General features: G+C 42.4%; 2 protein-coding genes and 1 long non-coding RNA gene across 3 annotated transcripts in view; 1 reads left to right on the forward strand and 2 right to left on the reverse strand.

The window, feature by feature from the left end:
- Positions 1-16219, forward strand: ajuba (ajuba LIM protein). The gene is made up of 9 exons (XM_054800368.1): positions 1-481; positions 563-2437; positions 8102-8203; positions 8273-8340; positions 9338-9400; positions 14704-14834; positions 14915-14966; positions 15076-15144; positions 15214-16219. Exons 2-9 carry the CDS (start codon positions 970-972, stop codon positions 15319-15321), a joined length of 2061 nt encoding a protein of 686 aa, XP_054656343.1. The 5' UTR covers positions 1-481; positions 563-969; the 3' UTR covers positions 15322-16219.
- LOC129194876 (uncharacterized) lies at positions 10265-14790 on the reverse strand. The gene is made up of 3 exons (XR_008573822.1): positions 14699-14790; positions 14034-14627; positions 10265-13401 (listed from the first exon to the last, which is right to left on the reverse strand). It is a non-coding gene; the product is annotated as an uncharacterized LOC129194876 (long non-coding RNA).
- acin1b (apoptotic chromatin condensation inducer 1b) overlaps positions 15715-16750 on the reverse strand; it is a 15709-nt gene continuing 14673 nt past the window's right edge. Inside the window, exon 17 of the mRNA XM_054800366.1 lies at positions 15715-16735. Coding sequence (XP_054656341.1) covers positions 16409-16735 — 327 coding nt within the window. The 3' untranslated portion in view covers positions 15715-16408. The remainder of the gene's footprint in view (positions 16736-16750) is intronic.

The following is a 16750-nucleotide window of genomic DNA, read 5'->3' on the forward strand; positions in this document are numbered from 1 at the left end:
AGAGAACAAAGAGAACTTGATATTTAAATTAGAATGGGATCTTGCCAGTGTTTGTTATTGATTTCCTTCAAAAATTTTGCTAAACTGTAGACATGGGGTGATTTAATTTGGAAAGCTCAAGACGGAAGTAGCTATTATGTCATGGTACGCTTGATTGTTATAAAAAAAAGGGGGAGGTAATTATTTAGGGGAAGAAAGAAAGAAACAAAGTTGTCGACCATGCAATGCGCACGGGGAGGGATTTTATTTATATGGAGGACCTCTTTTAATACCGAAAAAGTCGCTTCGTGCACAACCGTAGAGTTTTTCCCCCAAAGAGTTTTCCCGAACTTCTCCGGTAAATCCGCACCGGACGGGATTTGAAAAGAGGTAATGATACACCGACGGACTCAAGAGGAGAAGGGTTGTTTCTGGAGGTCAAATTGATTTTGATTTCTTTTCACGATTGGGCTTTTATTGTGGGATGAATGGCAGAAGTCTGGTGAGTCGTTCACACGCACGGAATTGTCTTCTCTCCCCTGGGGGACACATGAAGTATATTTTTTTGTTTTTTTCTTTTAAGGGGGAATCATATAATCCAAGAACATCACTGGAGATTTTAATTTAAAGGGTCTTTTATTTACAAGGAGTGAGACTATGCAGATGTGGAGGGTCAACAAAGGACCACTTTAGTGTCCTGGATGTATGCTTCTTCTCTAGCCTGCCTGGACTCCTTCAATAGTCCAAATGGATCCTACCTGGATGGTCCACATGATGGCAAAAAGCAGATGACTCAGGATTAAGTCATGTAACCGCCATGGAATGGTCTTATTTATCTGGTTTTCTATTTATTTAGTGTGTGTACATATGAGCATATGTGTACATATGGGACTTTCAAGGTCAGTTTTAGCATCAAAGTAGAACAAAAGCAGTAGATTTGAATGTTTTTATGCTCCTCTTGCTTAATTTGTAGTTACCACGCTTCACATCATGGATCGACCGATAAGCAAGTTGTTAGAGAAGCTGAAGCTCACAGACTCAGGCAGTGTCAAATTCAATAGTTCCAAGAAAAAGCAGGACACAGCCAGTAACTCCAACAACAACAGCAACGGCAACACTGGCATCCCTGGGGGTGGTGGTGGTGGGGGGAGTCTGCCACCCAGCTCCACAGCAACCTCGCCCTCCAGACCCGGCCACTTCTCCACCACAAGTGACGCTCCTGCAACAGGAAGACTGGGGATGACTCCGCAGACTGGACCACCAGATGGCGAGCAACCAATTCACCCATCCACCCTGGCCCCACTGAGGCGTCGCTCGCCCCAGCAGAGGGCCTCCTGCTACCTGGGCGAAGGCGTGGACTCCCAAATGAGGCGAGAATCCGGTTTGGGTCCAGAGTGTGATGTGTTCGGGTCCAAGGCGTCGTTGAATCAGCGCCGCTACTCCTTGGAGCTGCAGCAGCTGGTCAGAAGGCAGCAGCTCCTCTCTCAGCCGCCACCGCTTTCAGTCCCACCGCCATACCCAGCCAACCCCGCCAGCTACGTGTCTTGTTCCAGGACCGGTGGAGGAATGGCAGAATCTGGCTACATCTCAGAACCCGAAAGGCACAAGCGTCTTTCTCTCCAGGAGGCATTATTCTACAAGCGCCTAAGCACAGGTAGTGAACTGTGGGAAAGCAACAGGCCCGCTTCCCTTTCCCACCCGCCGCACCGTCCATCTGATGTCAGCGGCGGGGGCAACGGTGGCGGAGGAGGCTTTTTCTATCCTCCAGGTCCAACCCTGAGCCCATGCTCATCTTTCAGCCTCCAGGAGTCTGTGCTGGTCAGCCCCAGGTCCAGCTTTGCCTCCAGCACGGCCAGTGGCGGCGGCGGTGGTGGAGGCAGCCCCATGGGGAGCCGTTGTAGCAGCAACCGGACCAGCGGCATCAGTCTGGGCTACGACTCTCGCTACTCCACCTCTGGAGGCCTTCCACTGCAGCAGCAATCCCCCTCCATGCAGACAGGGGGCATTGCAGTTGGATATGGTGCTCCAGGAAGGGCTGGTGTGACGCCCGTCGAGGCCTGGACACAATACCTGGACGGGGGGATGCGTCAAGGTGATAGCCGACACTCCTACCCGCCGGCTGTCGGAAGTCCAGCTGCTGCGTGCTACCAGGCAGGCCCAGAGTGGTGGGACGAGAAGAGGGTGGGAGCAAGAGACAAAGAAGCGGGGGTGGTAGGAGAGAAGACCCGCTACTCAGACCTGCCCGGTACCCGCTACCAAGAAGAGCTGACTCGGCTTCTTCTAAGAGACGCAGCACTAGAAGGGGACGGTCTCCTGGAGGGGCTGATGCTGAAGGAAAACACTCTGACCCTGGCGGCTCTGTCCAAACCCAGCACGGCGCTGGGGCCATCATCTGCCGGGGGGCTGGTCAAGGCTCAGGAGGATGTTGGGGCAGCAGAGAACCGGCAGGAATTCTTTGGTGAGATCCCACACACCCTTTAGTTTCGATTCTAAGTTTGATTGAGTCTTAACAGGTTAAAATGCTACGTCCCAACGATTTCCAGTTACCCAAGTAAAACTATTCATAGTAATATCTGTGGTTTCTACTTCACTTCGTCCCTGAAAAGGGAAGTAAAATACAAAGCAAATATACGAAACAGAAGTACCGTTTTTAAAAAAATTTTTTTTTTACCCGGGTCGTGCAATTGGACAAGGGGCTAAAGGTGGACTTTTTCCACAGGAATCTTGAACACAAAGGTGACATTTTTGGTGCATGCTTTGAATAGGACAAATACAAAAATCTAGTCGTCTAAATTGAAACCTCAAACAAAGGATTTTTCAGAGTGACATTTTCTGTCATTGGGAACAAATGTCGGTTTTCCTATCCCGCTGCTGGGTAATTCCTTTCACAACAAGATTTTTCCAAAATCCCTGGTAAAGGGAAGTTGCTAAAAGTGAGTAATGTTGGACTTTTTCCACAGGAAGCTCGAAGACAAAACAGTAAAAGGTGTGAAATATTTGCTGCGTGCTTTGAGGAGGGGAGGGTAAGCTCCATCTTGCGGACAAATATCAAAATTGAAAGCCGTTTTTGGTCGTTGGCCTTCCCTGCTACTTAGGTACGCTTTTTAATCAAGCTACGGGTTTGGGGAAAAATTCAGTAATTTCAGTGGAAATGAAGTTGTTCACAATTCTGAGAAAAGTTCCTGCGATGGAAAACAAGGCTAATGTACGCCTTTTTCCACAGGAGTTTTTTGTTTGTTTTTTACCCGGGTAATGTTGGTGGAAACCTGCCATAGTTCTTAAAAATCCCTGGTAAATGATAAAAGTTCAAGAAGAAAGGGGGCTATTGTTGGATTTCAACTTGAATGTGAATGGTGTAAAGGTGCTTCCAGAAGATTGGAAGATTGCTAAAATATGCTGTGATGTGTCAAGCCGTTCCTCACACTTCATGCCGTGTTATTGTTGTTATTAGCATTGTGCTGGTTGTTGGTTGGCTGCAGGTATGCATGTAAATGAAAGGGCTTGCATGATGATGATGATGATGATGATGATGATGATAATGGTTGCAGGGATAGATTAATCGTTGGAAGCGTGCGTGGATTTTTTGGAACCTGCATGGACACGCAGATTTGGCGCAAACATTTGATGCTGAAGAACTTATCCAGACAAGTTGGAGATGAAGCAGGATTACAAAGACTCTCTTACACAAATTGCATGGTGTAATTTAAACACAGCAGTGAGTCATGGTGTTTTGGTGGCTGGAGGAATATGTGTGTTTCTTTGTGGCAGGGTGTGTTTTCCCCTGGTGACTTCAGGCCACAGTAATGCCCTGCAGTGTGTGTGTGTGTGTGTGTGTGTGTGTGTGTGTTTCTGCCATGGTGTGTGCAGGGGCGGTGCTGTAGCCTGTTTTTTTGCTCAGGTATGCGTTGCCGCAGGGGACATGCAACATTGTACAGCTTGGCTAGCGGGGAAGAATAAACGTGCGACAATGCAGCCAAAACATTCAGAGAAGTCCCTTTCCATTAGTTTTACATTAAAACCAACATGTTACTTAAAGGGGTAGTTTGGATTTTTAGACATGAAGTTGTATTGTATTGTAGTCCAATAAGAGCGACCTACACCCCACTTGGTTTCCCAAGTCCAGTTCTGGTCAGATTTCTGTGATGAAGAACGTAGTTCCGCTTAGTTGCTGGAGACAATTAAGTAAAGACAATATGCGTTCAAAAGATTAAAACATTTACATCACAAAAATGCCTTCTGAAAAACTCAAACCTCACAGAACGCTCGGCGTTATGTCTGTCTCCCGGCGTATCCGAAGACACTCGCATCTTCTTCCAAGATGGCCGCGACGCTCCATCTCGGAAGTAGATGTGAGCGTCTTCGTCACATACACATGAACGCACAGGCAAACTCTTTTACTTAATTGTCCCCAGCAACTAAGCGGAACTACATACGTTCTTCATCCTGCAAATCGGACCAGAACTGGATTTAGGAGACCAAGTGGGGGGAGGGGTGTAAGTCACTGTTATTGGGCTACAATGCTGATGGGGATGTCATACAAGTTCATGTAAAAAAAATTATTTTGGTCCTTTTTAAATATCCTCACTCACTTGTCCCGAAACAATACAAAAAATGTTAGCCTCCCAAAAATTACTGTTTTTGCTGTATTTTACAGCAGTTTTTCTCAACTGGCTTGGCTGGGGTACCCACCATCACCCCTCAATGACAAGTGGTGACCCAAATTACAGGAATTTTTCAACTCAAACCTCTCATATCTTATATTTCAAAGGGGCTGTTTTCAACACATGAGCTGCAGCGCTGAGACGCTGTCGGTTTATGGCACACTCTTCTCCAGCAGACATCCGCAACTGTGTGTATTACAGACGGCATGTTAAGTCTCCACTCCATGTCCTTCCCCTCCCGCTCAAACTTGACAGTCGCTCAGACACATGGCATGCACCTCACGGCGGCGTAGCAAGCAAATTGCGCAGAGAAGAACGTGAGGCGCATTCACAGGCATTGCATTATTTTTATTTTAAATTTTTTGTCCCAGGCAAAAAAAACGCGACTCACTCAAAACGGCTCCGTGACCCACCAGTTGAGAACCACTGTTACAGTTAAATAGTTTTTTTCTATTTTAAACGTCAGTCTGAAATATGCATATCAAATCGTAATTAGATTTTGGGAGTTTTTAACCCTGTAAGGGCACAGATTTTTGTATATTTAAAACAAAATAATTTCTGTTAAATACATTTTATAGGACTATTTGATTGTTATTATTATAAGGCCCTGATATGGGTCAGTGATTGGCAGCAACGCTGATTTTCATGCATTTCAGCTTGTCAAAAACTGCTGTAAAACATATTAAATATTCATATTTTTGTCCACTTTAAATGAGCCAGTTTTTGAAAGCAACTTCAGTCAGAACTATACAAATATGAATCATATTTACCTTTTTTTTTATATAACGTTTTTTTTTTTAAATACACACCATTATCTAAGACGATACTTCTCAAATAGGGGGTGGGTGGGGTGGACCGTGGGGGGGTGCGTGAGCTAGGCTAATTGAAGGAACAGAGATGACAATTCTTAAATATTTTATATATCCTCCTGTCAAATTTGCTTGGGGGAAAAAAAATGGCACAAAATGTCCCTCAGGATCTCTTAGGCGATTTAAACTTTCAATCTCAGCAGCGACAAGGCGGGTTATTTAAAGACTGCAGCTTTCTGGTTTTGGCTCGGCGGTGCCAATTTCCAACTGCCGTTGCAGCGGAGCACAGGAATGCTTGATTTGTGTGGCACTCCCTCAGCCACATTAGAAAGGAGGGAAAAAATGTGGGCAGATCCTGGAATAGATCACAGGGAACAGGACGTCCACACCGCCGCTGTGCATTTAGTACCCAAGCGCTTTTCCCTTCCCCTTTGGACTCATTTGTATTCGTTTGGAAAGTACAGAAAAGATAGTAGTAAAGGCTGAGTAACCTAATTAAGGTTCTTGCTGTATTATCCCATCTTTATTGTTAGCACTACAGTGAATTATACACCGCTTAGATAGGCCTAATTATTACGTCAACGCTCTTGTTTATTATTCTGCTCCACTTAACTACTTCCACTGTCAAAATGTTAATCTTATTCAGGACAAAAGCACTTGTAAATTTCGAAATTTTATACTTTTCCGTAATTGTACATTTTCTCTGACAAAAATTTCCACTGACATAAATGGAGATTTTTTTCCAAGTTCCACGTTTCTCAACCAATTGAAATCATCATTCCAACAAATATCAACAACATCGGCTCTTAAGCAGTTTACTCCAGACATTGCATTCTGTACTTGTCATTCAAATGAGTTAGGGCCCTATGAAATTTTGTTGTTTGTTTTTTTTCTTTCAAATTCAGCTTTTTCTGTTTAAATTTTTTAATTCAGTATTTTATTTATTTATTTATTTTACCTTTTACACTTATTTTACCAACATAGAGTGTGTACTTTTGTGACAGTAAATAAAATGTCTGTTAAATAAATGCAAAAGTTCTTACATTTATAGATGCAATACATCATTTGGGTAATTACACCTGGTATTTCAGAAACGGAAACGTTTCTAATAGAATGTCACAATCCTCAACAAACTGTAATGCTTGTGGTGAAGGAGGACGTAGTCGCCAATGCATTTCCAATTGCGTTAATTCATGTTTTCAATGACACCCATATTTTGTCTACACAATTAGTATGTGGCAAACAGCGCTCTTATTTGGAAAGTGTGTTGCATGAGTTGAGAATGTTAAGACAAGTTGGGTGCAAGAATAAAAGTGCCTTATTTCTTTCAGAAGTTGCACAACGTCAGTGGGCTCGTTTGCATTAACAAGTGGTAAAACCCAACATGGTGTAAACACACTCATACAGCCGCACCAGCATGCTCTGCTAAACTAAGCTAACCTCGCTAGCTTCCATTTGCGCTTTGTTGGAGAGGCATTTCAAAGGGTTTTTTTGCCAACTTTTGCTGGTGTTGCAGGTCGACATGTTTAGTTCTGGAGGGTCGGGCTGGTGTTTTTGATGAGATTCCACCACGATGGAGCGGTCTGGCGGGGAAATAGTTCCACACACAAACGTTCCTTCTCTTCTCGATGACAGCTTTTCATTCCCGTTAAGTCAATTCCCGCGGGAGTTTGTGTTTAACAGTAGATTATGGTTTTTTTTATTGGCCAACTTAGCGATTGCTTCCGCAATTCCGTTAACAGAGAAATCATCATCATCATCAAGGCCCTATGGTTCAGTGTCTTGCATGTAAAAAAATTCTTTATCCGAATGTGTAATAAACAGGAAATGACAAATGGCATTTATCAAGAAATGGCAAAAAAATAAATCACATGGGAAAGAAATGACTGTAAATGACATTTGTGGCCAAAGTGCTTTGGAAGATAAACGGATATTCTCAAAGTTGTATAATTATTAGACAAACGTCGGTGACTTATGGCAATTAGTTGCTAATATGTTTCACTTGATAGAGGTCATGCTCTTCAACCAATCTTGCTATAATTTTACACACATGTGCTTGGCCTAAAGGTGTGTACCAAATTTGGGATAAAGACACCCAAGTTGCAATCAGAGTTTTGTGGAGCGCATTGAGCTGGATGAGAAATTTCAAGTCAGTCCAACATATGGGGGTTCATAACAGCACTATCATGTGGTGCAGGGGTGTCAAACTCGTGCCATGGAGGGCCGAGACACTGCAGGTTTTCTTTCCAGCCAGGTGATTTTAACGATCAATACCTCCTTCAATGTGAGGTGAGGAGCTCATAAATTAAGTCACCTGCTGGAGAAACTGGCTGGAAAGAAAACCTGCAGTGTCCCGGCCCTCCATGGCACGAGTTTGACACCCCTGATGTGGTGTATTGGTCAGAAGAAGGGAAAAAAAGAAGGCTTCTCTGTTGCTAGGCGGGATTCTCCTTTTAATGTCAGCATCCTGGGTGTGAAAATTCCCCGCGTGGTGCGAACGAGCGTCTTTACAGGCGTCGACACTTTGGATTGGATTTCACAGCTCGCGTCTCCTTTTCGGAAGGCATCCTAAAGGGCAGTGCAACGAGACGGCGAGCAGCTAAACCCTCCGCTTATAAATTATTTTTGATGTGTGTCCCCACCGTGTGGCAGGGACCTGCGTCAAGTGCGGCAAAGGCGTGTACGGGGCGGACAACGCCTGCCAGGCTTTGGACAACCTTTACCACACTCGCTGCTTCACCTGCGTGTCCTGTGGTGAGTGGACCCTCCTTCCAAAAACAAGTCCAATGCGTTTGTACAGTCCTAACTATGTCTTTCTAACAGGACGCACCTTGAGGAACAAGGACTTCTACAACGTCAACGGCTCGGTGTATTGCAAAGAGGATTATATGGTAAGATCTAGCTAAGGCAGGAGTGTCCAAAGTACGGCATGGGGGCCATTTGTGGCCCTCAGCTGTTTTTTATTGGCCTGCAGCACATTCTAAAAATATTATGTAATACGAAAACTAAAAAAACAACAGCAAAAATGCAAAAAATCTGCAATAATTTTACAGGAATAAATTCAACATATTAAGAGAAAAAAGTTGTGAAAAAGTTTATCATGAAACGATGGTAATTTTATGAGAACATAATATTATAAGGAAAAATAATGACATTTTAATAGCATAAAGTTGGAATATTAAAGAAAAAAGACGTTCTCTTCTACGAGTAGTAATATGAGAAACAAACAATACAACAAATTTGTAATTTTTGGAAAATTAGGTTGCAGAAAAAGTTATAATTTTACAAGAATAAAGTAAAATTATTATGCGAATGAAGTCATAATTACGAGAAGAAAGTTTAAATTGTTGTAAAATAAAAAAAAAAAACAGAATAAATCAAAATATTAAGAGAAAAAAGTTACACTTTAACGAGGAAAAAAGTTACGATTTTACGAGAATATTATGAGGACAAATAACGTCATTTTAGTAGCATATAGTGGAAATATTGAAGAAAAAAATACAGTACATTGTTTTTTAAAAAGTCAGGAGAATATCATGAGAAACAAAATTAAGTTGTATTTTTTGGAAAATTTGATTGGAGTAAAAAATTTTGACTTTGAAGTCAAAATATGATGGGAATAAAGTCATAATATTAAAAGAAAATTGACCAAGATTATTAAGGAAGAAAGTTAAAGTATTTGGAAAATTTAAAAAGAAAAGAGCAAAAATCTGGGGGGGTGGGGGGGGGAAGAGCAAAAGATGGAAGTTCATACTGTACTAATGTGCTTTTCACCCACAAAGCTGAGTTGCATTTTTTTTGGCCCTTGCGCCTTTTCATTTTCCTGATCTAATGGTATTTTGTTCCCAGTTGATCGTCATAATCACCATATTCTCATCTGCAATACAGTTTTCAGGATTCCAGGCCGCTGCTGAGAAGTGCAGTGTGTGTGGACACCTCATTCTGGAACAGGTGCGTTGTAGACTGTAGTGAGTCGTCTGTACTGTATCAACATGGAACCTACCGAAAGAAATCATCAGGGAAAAAAAAAGCTTTTACCTTTATCTGTTCTTTAGTAATCAGCAGTAGAACATACTGTAGGTAAGTTTCAGGAAAATATCAGTTCCTAACCAAAAAAAAAGGGGAGAAAAGCAGCTTTTTGTGAAAAGATACATTTCAAGCATGACGTTCACTTTGACACAAATTTTTTGCTCAAATGTCTAAACAACTGCACCACAACATAAGCAACAAAAAACAAGGTTTACATCAAAATAAGAATTTATTTAGGGAGCCAAAATGTGTGCTAAAATTTTCCCTATGATGCGTAACTCCTCCACGCTCTCTCACTGCGTGTTAATACGTGCAAATAATCCATGCACTTCTGCCACATTGTGGCCGTTTTTATGGCTTAAAACTGCTCAGAAAGTGACCTCTTTTCGACCTTCCTTTTGCCTCTCTTGCAAAGAAACGTAAAATACGTATAAATACATCTTTGGGAGCGAGCGTTCGGGTTTAAAAAAACATAGAAATACGTCTTTGGTACTGAATGAGCTGAAGACGTGATTCTTGATGCGAGTCTTCCACAAGGACACCATCTTCCTGTTTTGCCACGAGTTACCGTAATTTCCAGCGTATAAGCCGCTACTTTTTTCCTCACTCTTTGAACCCTGAGGCTTGCACAGCTAATATGTGCTTCCTCGCCATTGCTGGGTTTCAACCAGGTGACCCAGAGGCAGTGCGCGTCACAGACGGATGATACAACCACATCCACACCCAGTATGTATATATTTTGGAGATTAAAGCGAATAACAGTGCTTGTCGTTGAAATTATTTGCTCCAATTGTGTTGAGTATACATGGTGTGATGCATGAAAACAGAAAATAGTTGAAAACGAGACGATCGAAAAGCACTGAGAGCTTATGTCAGCGTTAAGACATCATGAAAATAATGCTTCTATCATGTCAGTTTGCATTCTTCCACCAAATACGCAGTTTCTGGGCTGCTAGAAGCTTGAAGCCACACTTTCAAGCCTCGCTGGATATTCCTCCAGGTGGCTGCATTTCACATTTTCGACCAATGTCTGAAATATTTGGTATAAATACTGTTTTTTTTTTTTTTATTTTTATTTTTGTTGCTCACTTTTATTTTTGTTTACTTGGCTCCACTCAACAAGAGCGACAGCTGGTTAGCAAATGCTGACAAAGGTGGCTTCTCTGCGTTTTTTTTTGGTTGTTTCCTGAACTTTTTTGCCGTTATGATGGACTACCTTAATAATAGCGTTTGCGAAAATACAGATTTGAACGATTTCCACATGCAAGAATGGTGCGTGTATGCGGTATTTTTGCTCTGATTTGTGTCTGATGACTTGTGGTTACAAATACGCTTATTATTCTTTTCTCTCTGAGGTGGGGCTGACAACAGCCAACATGTGACGTCACCTGAAACTCAGCAATTTGGTGTGCTTTGGAGCAGCCATTTTGTGCTTCGTGCGAGCGCCCTCATCATTAGTGATGTGCGATACCACTGATTTCCTTTTCCGAGTAAAATTCAGGCTGGTATTGGTGATACTGATCCGAAAGCATACCTCCATAAGATACAGATTATAAGACATCGGAGTAATGCATTCAACTGCATATCTTTTAGACAAGGTCTCAGGAATTTAACTCAGTCGTTCTGTTAATGATATACATTCCCTCAAATGACTGAAGTATCAAAGTATCGCTATTGCGATATATTACCAATCAATTTTCCAGCCTAAAGATCTGGTATCGGCGGTATTGATATTTCAGTATTGATCCCCACATCACCACTCATGGGGAAAGCGTGGAGAGGTGCATGCGATGAGGCTTTCACGTTGAAGGCAATCGCTCTAGCAGCGTGGAGCGCCGTCGGGAGGTCCACTGTCGCCGGCGGGTTTCAAGGGGCTGGGCCGCTAGGCGCTAGGGAGGACAGCAAGGGCTCGGGGCTGATTTGCCTTGCGCGGGGGTGGTGCTGGGAGCGACAATAAAAGAGGGAGAGAGTCTGGCGGCGTATGTGGTGAGGGAATTGTGGGGTTGGGACTTTAGTGGTTTTAGTTCCCTGGAGGAAGACGAGGACAGCGCTGAATGACTTTTTTGGGCTACTGTTTAACTAGCCGTGTTACACGCCATGTTCGGCATTGGTTTAATTAAAAATTTAAAAAATCTTGTGTACTAAATATCCCATGTTGTGATACCTGCGGCTTCAAGACCGATGCGGTCCATATGTGTACAAATCTATTTTTCTCTTTAAATTGGGCGGATGCGGCTTATATACCGCTCTATTTACGGCATTTCTTCAGTTCAATTCAGCAGTGATTTTCACCTTCTTTTAATCAAAATGCTGGCACTTAAAACTCTCTTTGGCTCCATTTTGGGTTCCTGAGTTGAGAAATAACTGGAAAGTGGTGTCCGTGTGGTGTCTTCCTGCCACTCCCTGTCTTTGGCAACACTCAAATCAAGAAGTATGTCTTCAGTGAAGGTAAAAATAACCTTAAATGCTCATGAATCCTTTTCATTCATCATTTATATGCTTTTGCAATTGTTTTCTGCATGTCAAACTATAATAGTAAAACTATAAATATGTGTTTTGTTTTAACATTTTTGACTGGAACAGATGATGTATTTATGTTTTATTTTATAATCCTGGACACCCAATGCCAACAACGTATTTGTACGTCTTTTACGTTTTTTTGCGCGAGAGGCAAAAAGGTGATGACACAACTACCCACTAGTGCAGTTCACTTCAGAGCAATTTTAAGCCTTAAAAACGTCCACAAGGTGGCATGAGTGCATTTGATAACAGCCCGGCAGGGATCATGTGAAGGGTAAAATCACACATGACCCGAAGGAGGAAGTGAGACAGTGTGGAGGAGTGTAGCGTGCAGAAGGTTACGCAATGTAGGGACATTTTTAATGCATGCACACACACAGTTCAGTTCCAAATGTGGAAATTGTAAATAGTTGATGGTGTTATATTTGTAAATAAATCGTTATTTTGATGTAAAACAACCCCCTTTTTTGTAGGGATGCCTGATAACAACAGCCTACCGATATTGGCATAAAAATGGGATATCGGTAACAGGTTTTTTCTCGAAAATGAAAACCGATTATTAAAAAATACTGTATACATGGACATTTTAATGGTCACATGGCCAGGATGACACATACAGTTTGTTCATACAGTGCAAGCCCACCTTATTTCCACGGGCTCTCGTGTCCTTGTCCACTCTGACTCTGCTAAAGTCCGCTAGCTCCCCACAGTAGTTTCCAGGACGCTAGCTGTTGCCATGTTTCAGTGAAGCCAATAAGCTGCACTCGCTGAAGGTCTTGACGTTTTTTGTCAGCTCGTTGATCTTGTTTGGTAGTGAATTCACGTTTCCCATGATAATAGAAAGTACCGAAGGCGTGAATCTCCACTTCCTTGTTAGCCGCTTAGCTTTCATCTTAGCCTCGGCTGTGATGCATACCGATGTGGAACCTCGCTCTAGAATATATTACTTAAAAGATAATAGCAGAAGAACAAACAGAGCTGCTTGAAAGATAGATAAATACTTTATTTATCTCCAAGAGAAAATCACGATTCCAGCAGCTTTGCAAAAGTGTCCTAATAAATGTAATCACTTGAAAATAAAACAAAGGAAAATATGAGAAAAATAAGAAAATATAATAAGAATAAATATATACATACGTAACCGATCACTTCAATTTCAATAATACGTAATAAATAACACTACAAGATCATAAAAATGCATTATAATAATAAGTTCTTTTTTTTTTTTTTTTTTTGAAAGGCAGATTTCTTATGGCAAAAACTGATTCGGTTAGCGTCTGACCTTCTTGAACGAATTAATGATGGTAACCAAGGTTCCACTGTACCACACAGTCTTTTGGGACATGCGATGACGTCCGTTCTCTCTGGTTTCCCACGGCAGACTTCCACTGGAATGTTTCCCTCTGTTTTTATCACAAACAAAGACAGTTAGGGGTGAAGTCTTTGACCATATTAGAGCATGCTGACTAACATGGACTCTTAATGGACATATATACTTGAGAACTGAAATTAGACGAGAACAGATTTTGCTTTAAAGGTGTATGGGAAGTATGTTGTCAAAAATCTCACCTTGATGCTGAAATTTAGAAGAAGTGCTTTTTAGGAAGCCCTACTGTGAACACGCCACTTTGACAGCAGCTTTAATGCTAATGAGCTGCGTTAGCGTGTCTCTCCAAAAAGCACTATTGTTGCCCTTTTTAAGTATACACTAACTCTGCACTTTTCCAATGTAATAGACACCATATATCACATACAACAACGTAACATTAAGGAGTGGGACAGGAGGACACAAACGTTAGCGACACTAGCATAGCTATGTGAGCTACAGTGTTAACTAAGGGCATTCAATCGATTGCAACTGGACTGTTCAGGTTGTCTTAGAAGACGTGTTGCCTCTCATCCGAGCAGGCTTCATCAGGACTATCTAGACTAGATAGGACTAGGACTATCTCGTCTGACTGGTGTGTGTGTCCCACCATAAATGCATATAAATGATGAATAAAAGGGATAAATGAACATTTAACATCACTTTCACCTTGATTGAAGACTCTTGTTGTGATAAAGACGCAAGGGAGGAGAGGACAGAGCCACACGGACGGCACCTTCGTACTTTGCTAGGAGTTCTTTCTTGAATTTAAGTGTTTCTCACCGTCCTGATCAAAGTGCTGGCACGTACAACTTTCTTCATTCTCTGGTAGGTTGTTTTGTAGCTGGGATAAGTTTAAAAAAAAAAGAGAGAGACGTGTGGTGTAACTGTGCTAGTTAGCACACTGGGGGACACTGACTTCCAGGTTTTTGTAAACTACAGTATCGTGAGATTTGGTGTTGGGTTTGTGATAGAGGTTGGTTGAATAAGCCAGCAATGGTGGGTAAAAGTGGCCAAAGGGTAAAATAGAAGTTTGTTAAGAGCAATATTGTACGATAACCGAGACAGTGTAAAGAGAACTGAGGCAAAATTTTTCATCCAACTGAATCATACGACAACTGGGGCTTTCAAAAACCACTGGATTACTGTTAGAACATCATTACCAATAGTGGACCTCTTACGTGTCTACAAGAAGAGCTGCAAAGGAGAGACCTACTCCATATTTTCTTGACTTTCCTCGCTTTAGTGATCCATTTAGTGTACCTACAATGCAACAAAAGGCAATACACAACTCGTCGTAATGTCTTTCGTAATAATATATGAAGATTTCATACCTCAGATCTTGCAAGCTCTGGGGAACTCCTATCATCCCGGCTGTTTCCGCTGCGTGGTGTGTGCCAAGGCTCTGGATGGCGTGCCCTTCACCGTGGACCAGCACAGCCACATCTACTGCGTGGCCGACTACAACAAGTGAGAGCGCGGGTATTTGAAAGGGGGGGGGGGAAGGAATCCCACATTTTGTACTCCTTGTTTCTGTGTTCATTTTGCAGGACTTTTGCTCCAAAGTGTGCTGCCTGTTTGCAACCCATCTTACCGACAGAGGTGAGACTTGTTGTCAAAATAAAATGTAGGGGAAAAAATTTCAATTTACTACAGACAAAGACAGAAATGTAAATAACGTCTTCAATGGAATTTTTTTTGTGCATCTCAGGGCAGTGAAGAGATCCTCAGGGTTGTGTCCATGAATAAGGACTACCACTTTGAGTGTTACCACTGTGAGGTGAGTATTTTTGTCCTTTTCTTGTTGTTTTTGCTGACCTCACTTCATCTTCCACCCCACCCCCTGCAGGAGTGTGGCAAGCAGCTCTCCGATAAGCCCGGCTCACAGTGCTTCCCGCTGGACTCTCATCTCCTGTGCCATCCGTGTCACATGAGCAGAGTGTGCAGCACACACTGAGGAACATCCTTTTTTTTTTTTTTTTTTTTTTTTTAATTCTCAACATGTAACTGCTGATATTAAGACATTCCCACAGCTCTTTGACTTGAACTTGCCCCCCACCCCTTGCCTTGACATAGTGCCACCTGCTGTTCTTCTGTACCATGGGTTATAAAAGGGAACAGGAAAGAGACTACTGCTCATTTGCTGTAGAAGAACAAGAGATCCTGCTAAACTCTGTACATTTTTTTTAAAAATAGCAAACATTTTGCACTTAACTTTACTGTAAGAGATTTGTAAGGTAAAATTGGACAATTGTTGTCGTTTTTGTATTAATAAATTGTGTTGACTAGTAAATGAAATTGACAGCTTTCTATCAAAAATATTCAGTACAAAAAAACGCAAAAGAAATAGTACCATGACCAAACCAAGATCATTTTACATTTATTCATTTCTTTTATGGAACTTGCAATATTCAGTACTTGCAGGAAGGACAAAAAATTCAAATTAAAACCAAATGTTAATAAAATGGAATTCTATTAGAAGACAAACCTTCATTTGAATATAGATATGATTGACAGGTGAGTCCATCCATGGGGATGAGAGAAATGTCCTCTAAAGACAAACCACGACTCACATCCAACATAGAAATAACTTTCTATCACACTTTCCTAAATTAGTTGTGTTGTGAGCATTGAGACCATGGTTTGTCTGCTTTTACAATACATCTCCCGTAAAGATGTGTTAAAATGTAAAAAGAAAAAAATACAGTAAAATAAAAACAACCCTCACTAATCTGAAAGTGAGCGAAACACTAAAACTGATCCGAGGACAGGATATCTATTTTGGACTTTATTACAGGGCTATGGGAGGAATAAACTGCAGGACCACAGAACTTTGAGGAAAAAAAAAAAGAAAAGAGGCCTCCCAAACCTCAAGAGAACAACACTGCCCCCCCTACCCCCCTGCTTTTCTTCAACAGATGCCAGTTAAAAGCACAACATATAAGGGGGAAGTCTGCCCTCCAGTGGGGAGACAACAAAACACTTCAACAGGAAGCGGACTAAAGCGGACAATCAGAAACTGAGCAGGCTGTGAGGCGTCCTCTTCAGCGGCGCCTGTCTCTGGTGTCGCTCCGGCTACGAGATCGCCACCCAGCGCCGGTTCCTGTCGTGGGTCGCCCGGGACGACGGTCGCCTTCCCTCCGCCTGTCCCCGTCTGCACTCCAGCCTCGTTCCTTGTCTCGGTCGGCATCGGCTCGTCGGCCACCAGCTCCCCTGCTGGTCGTCATCGCGCTGCCACCTTCTTTCTCCCGGGCTTTTAGCCTCTCCTTTCTCTCCTCTTCACGCCTTTTTTCCTCTTCTTCCTTCTGCTCCTTGAGCCGTCGCTCACGCTCCTTTTGGCGCTCGCCGCGCTCCAGCAGCCTCTGCACAGCCTGGTAGAACAACAA

This window comes from Dunckerocampus dactyliophorus, chromosome 15 (genome assembly GCF_027744805.1).
Source record: "Dunckerocampus dactyliophorus isolate RoL2022-P2 chromosome 15, RoL_Ddac_1.1, whole genome shotgun sequence".
Taxonomy (NCBI): domain Eukaryota; kingdom Metazoa; phylum Chordata; class Actinopteri; order Syngnathiformes; family Syngnathidae; genus Dunckerocampus; species Dunckerocampus dactyliophorus.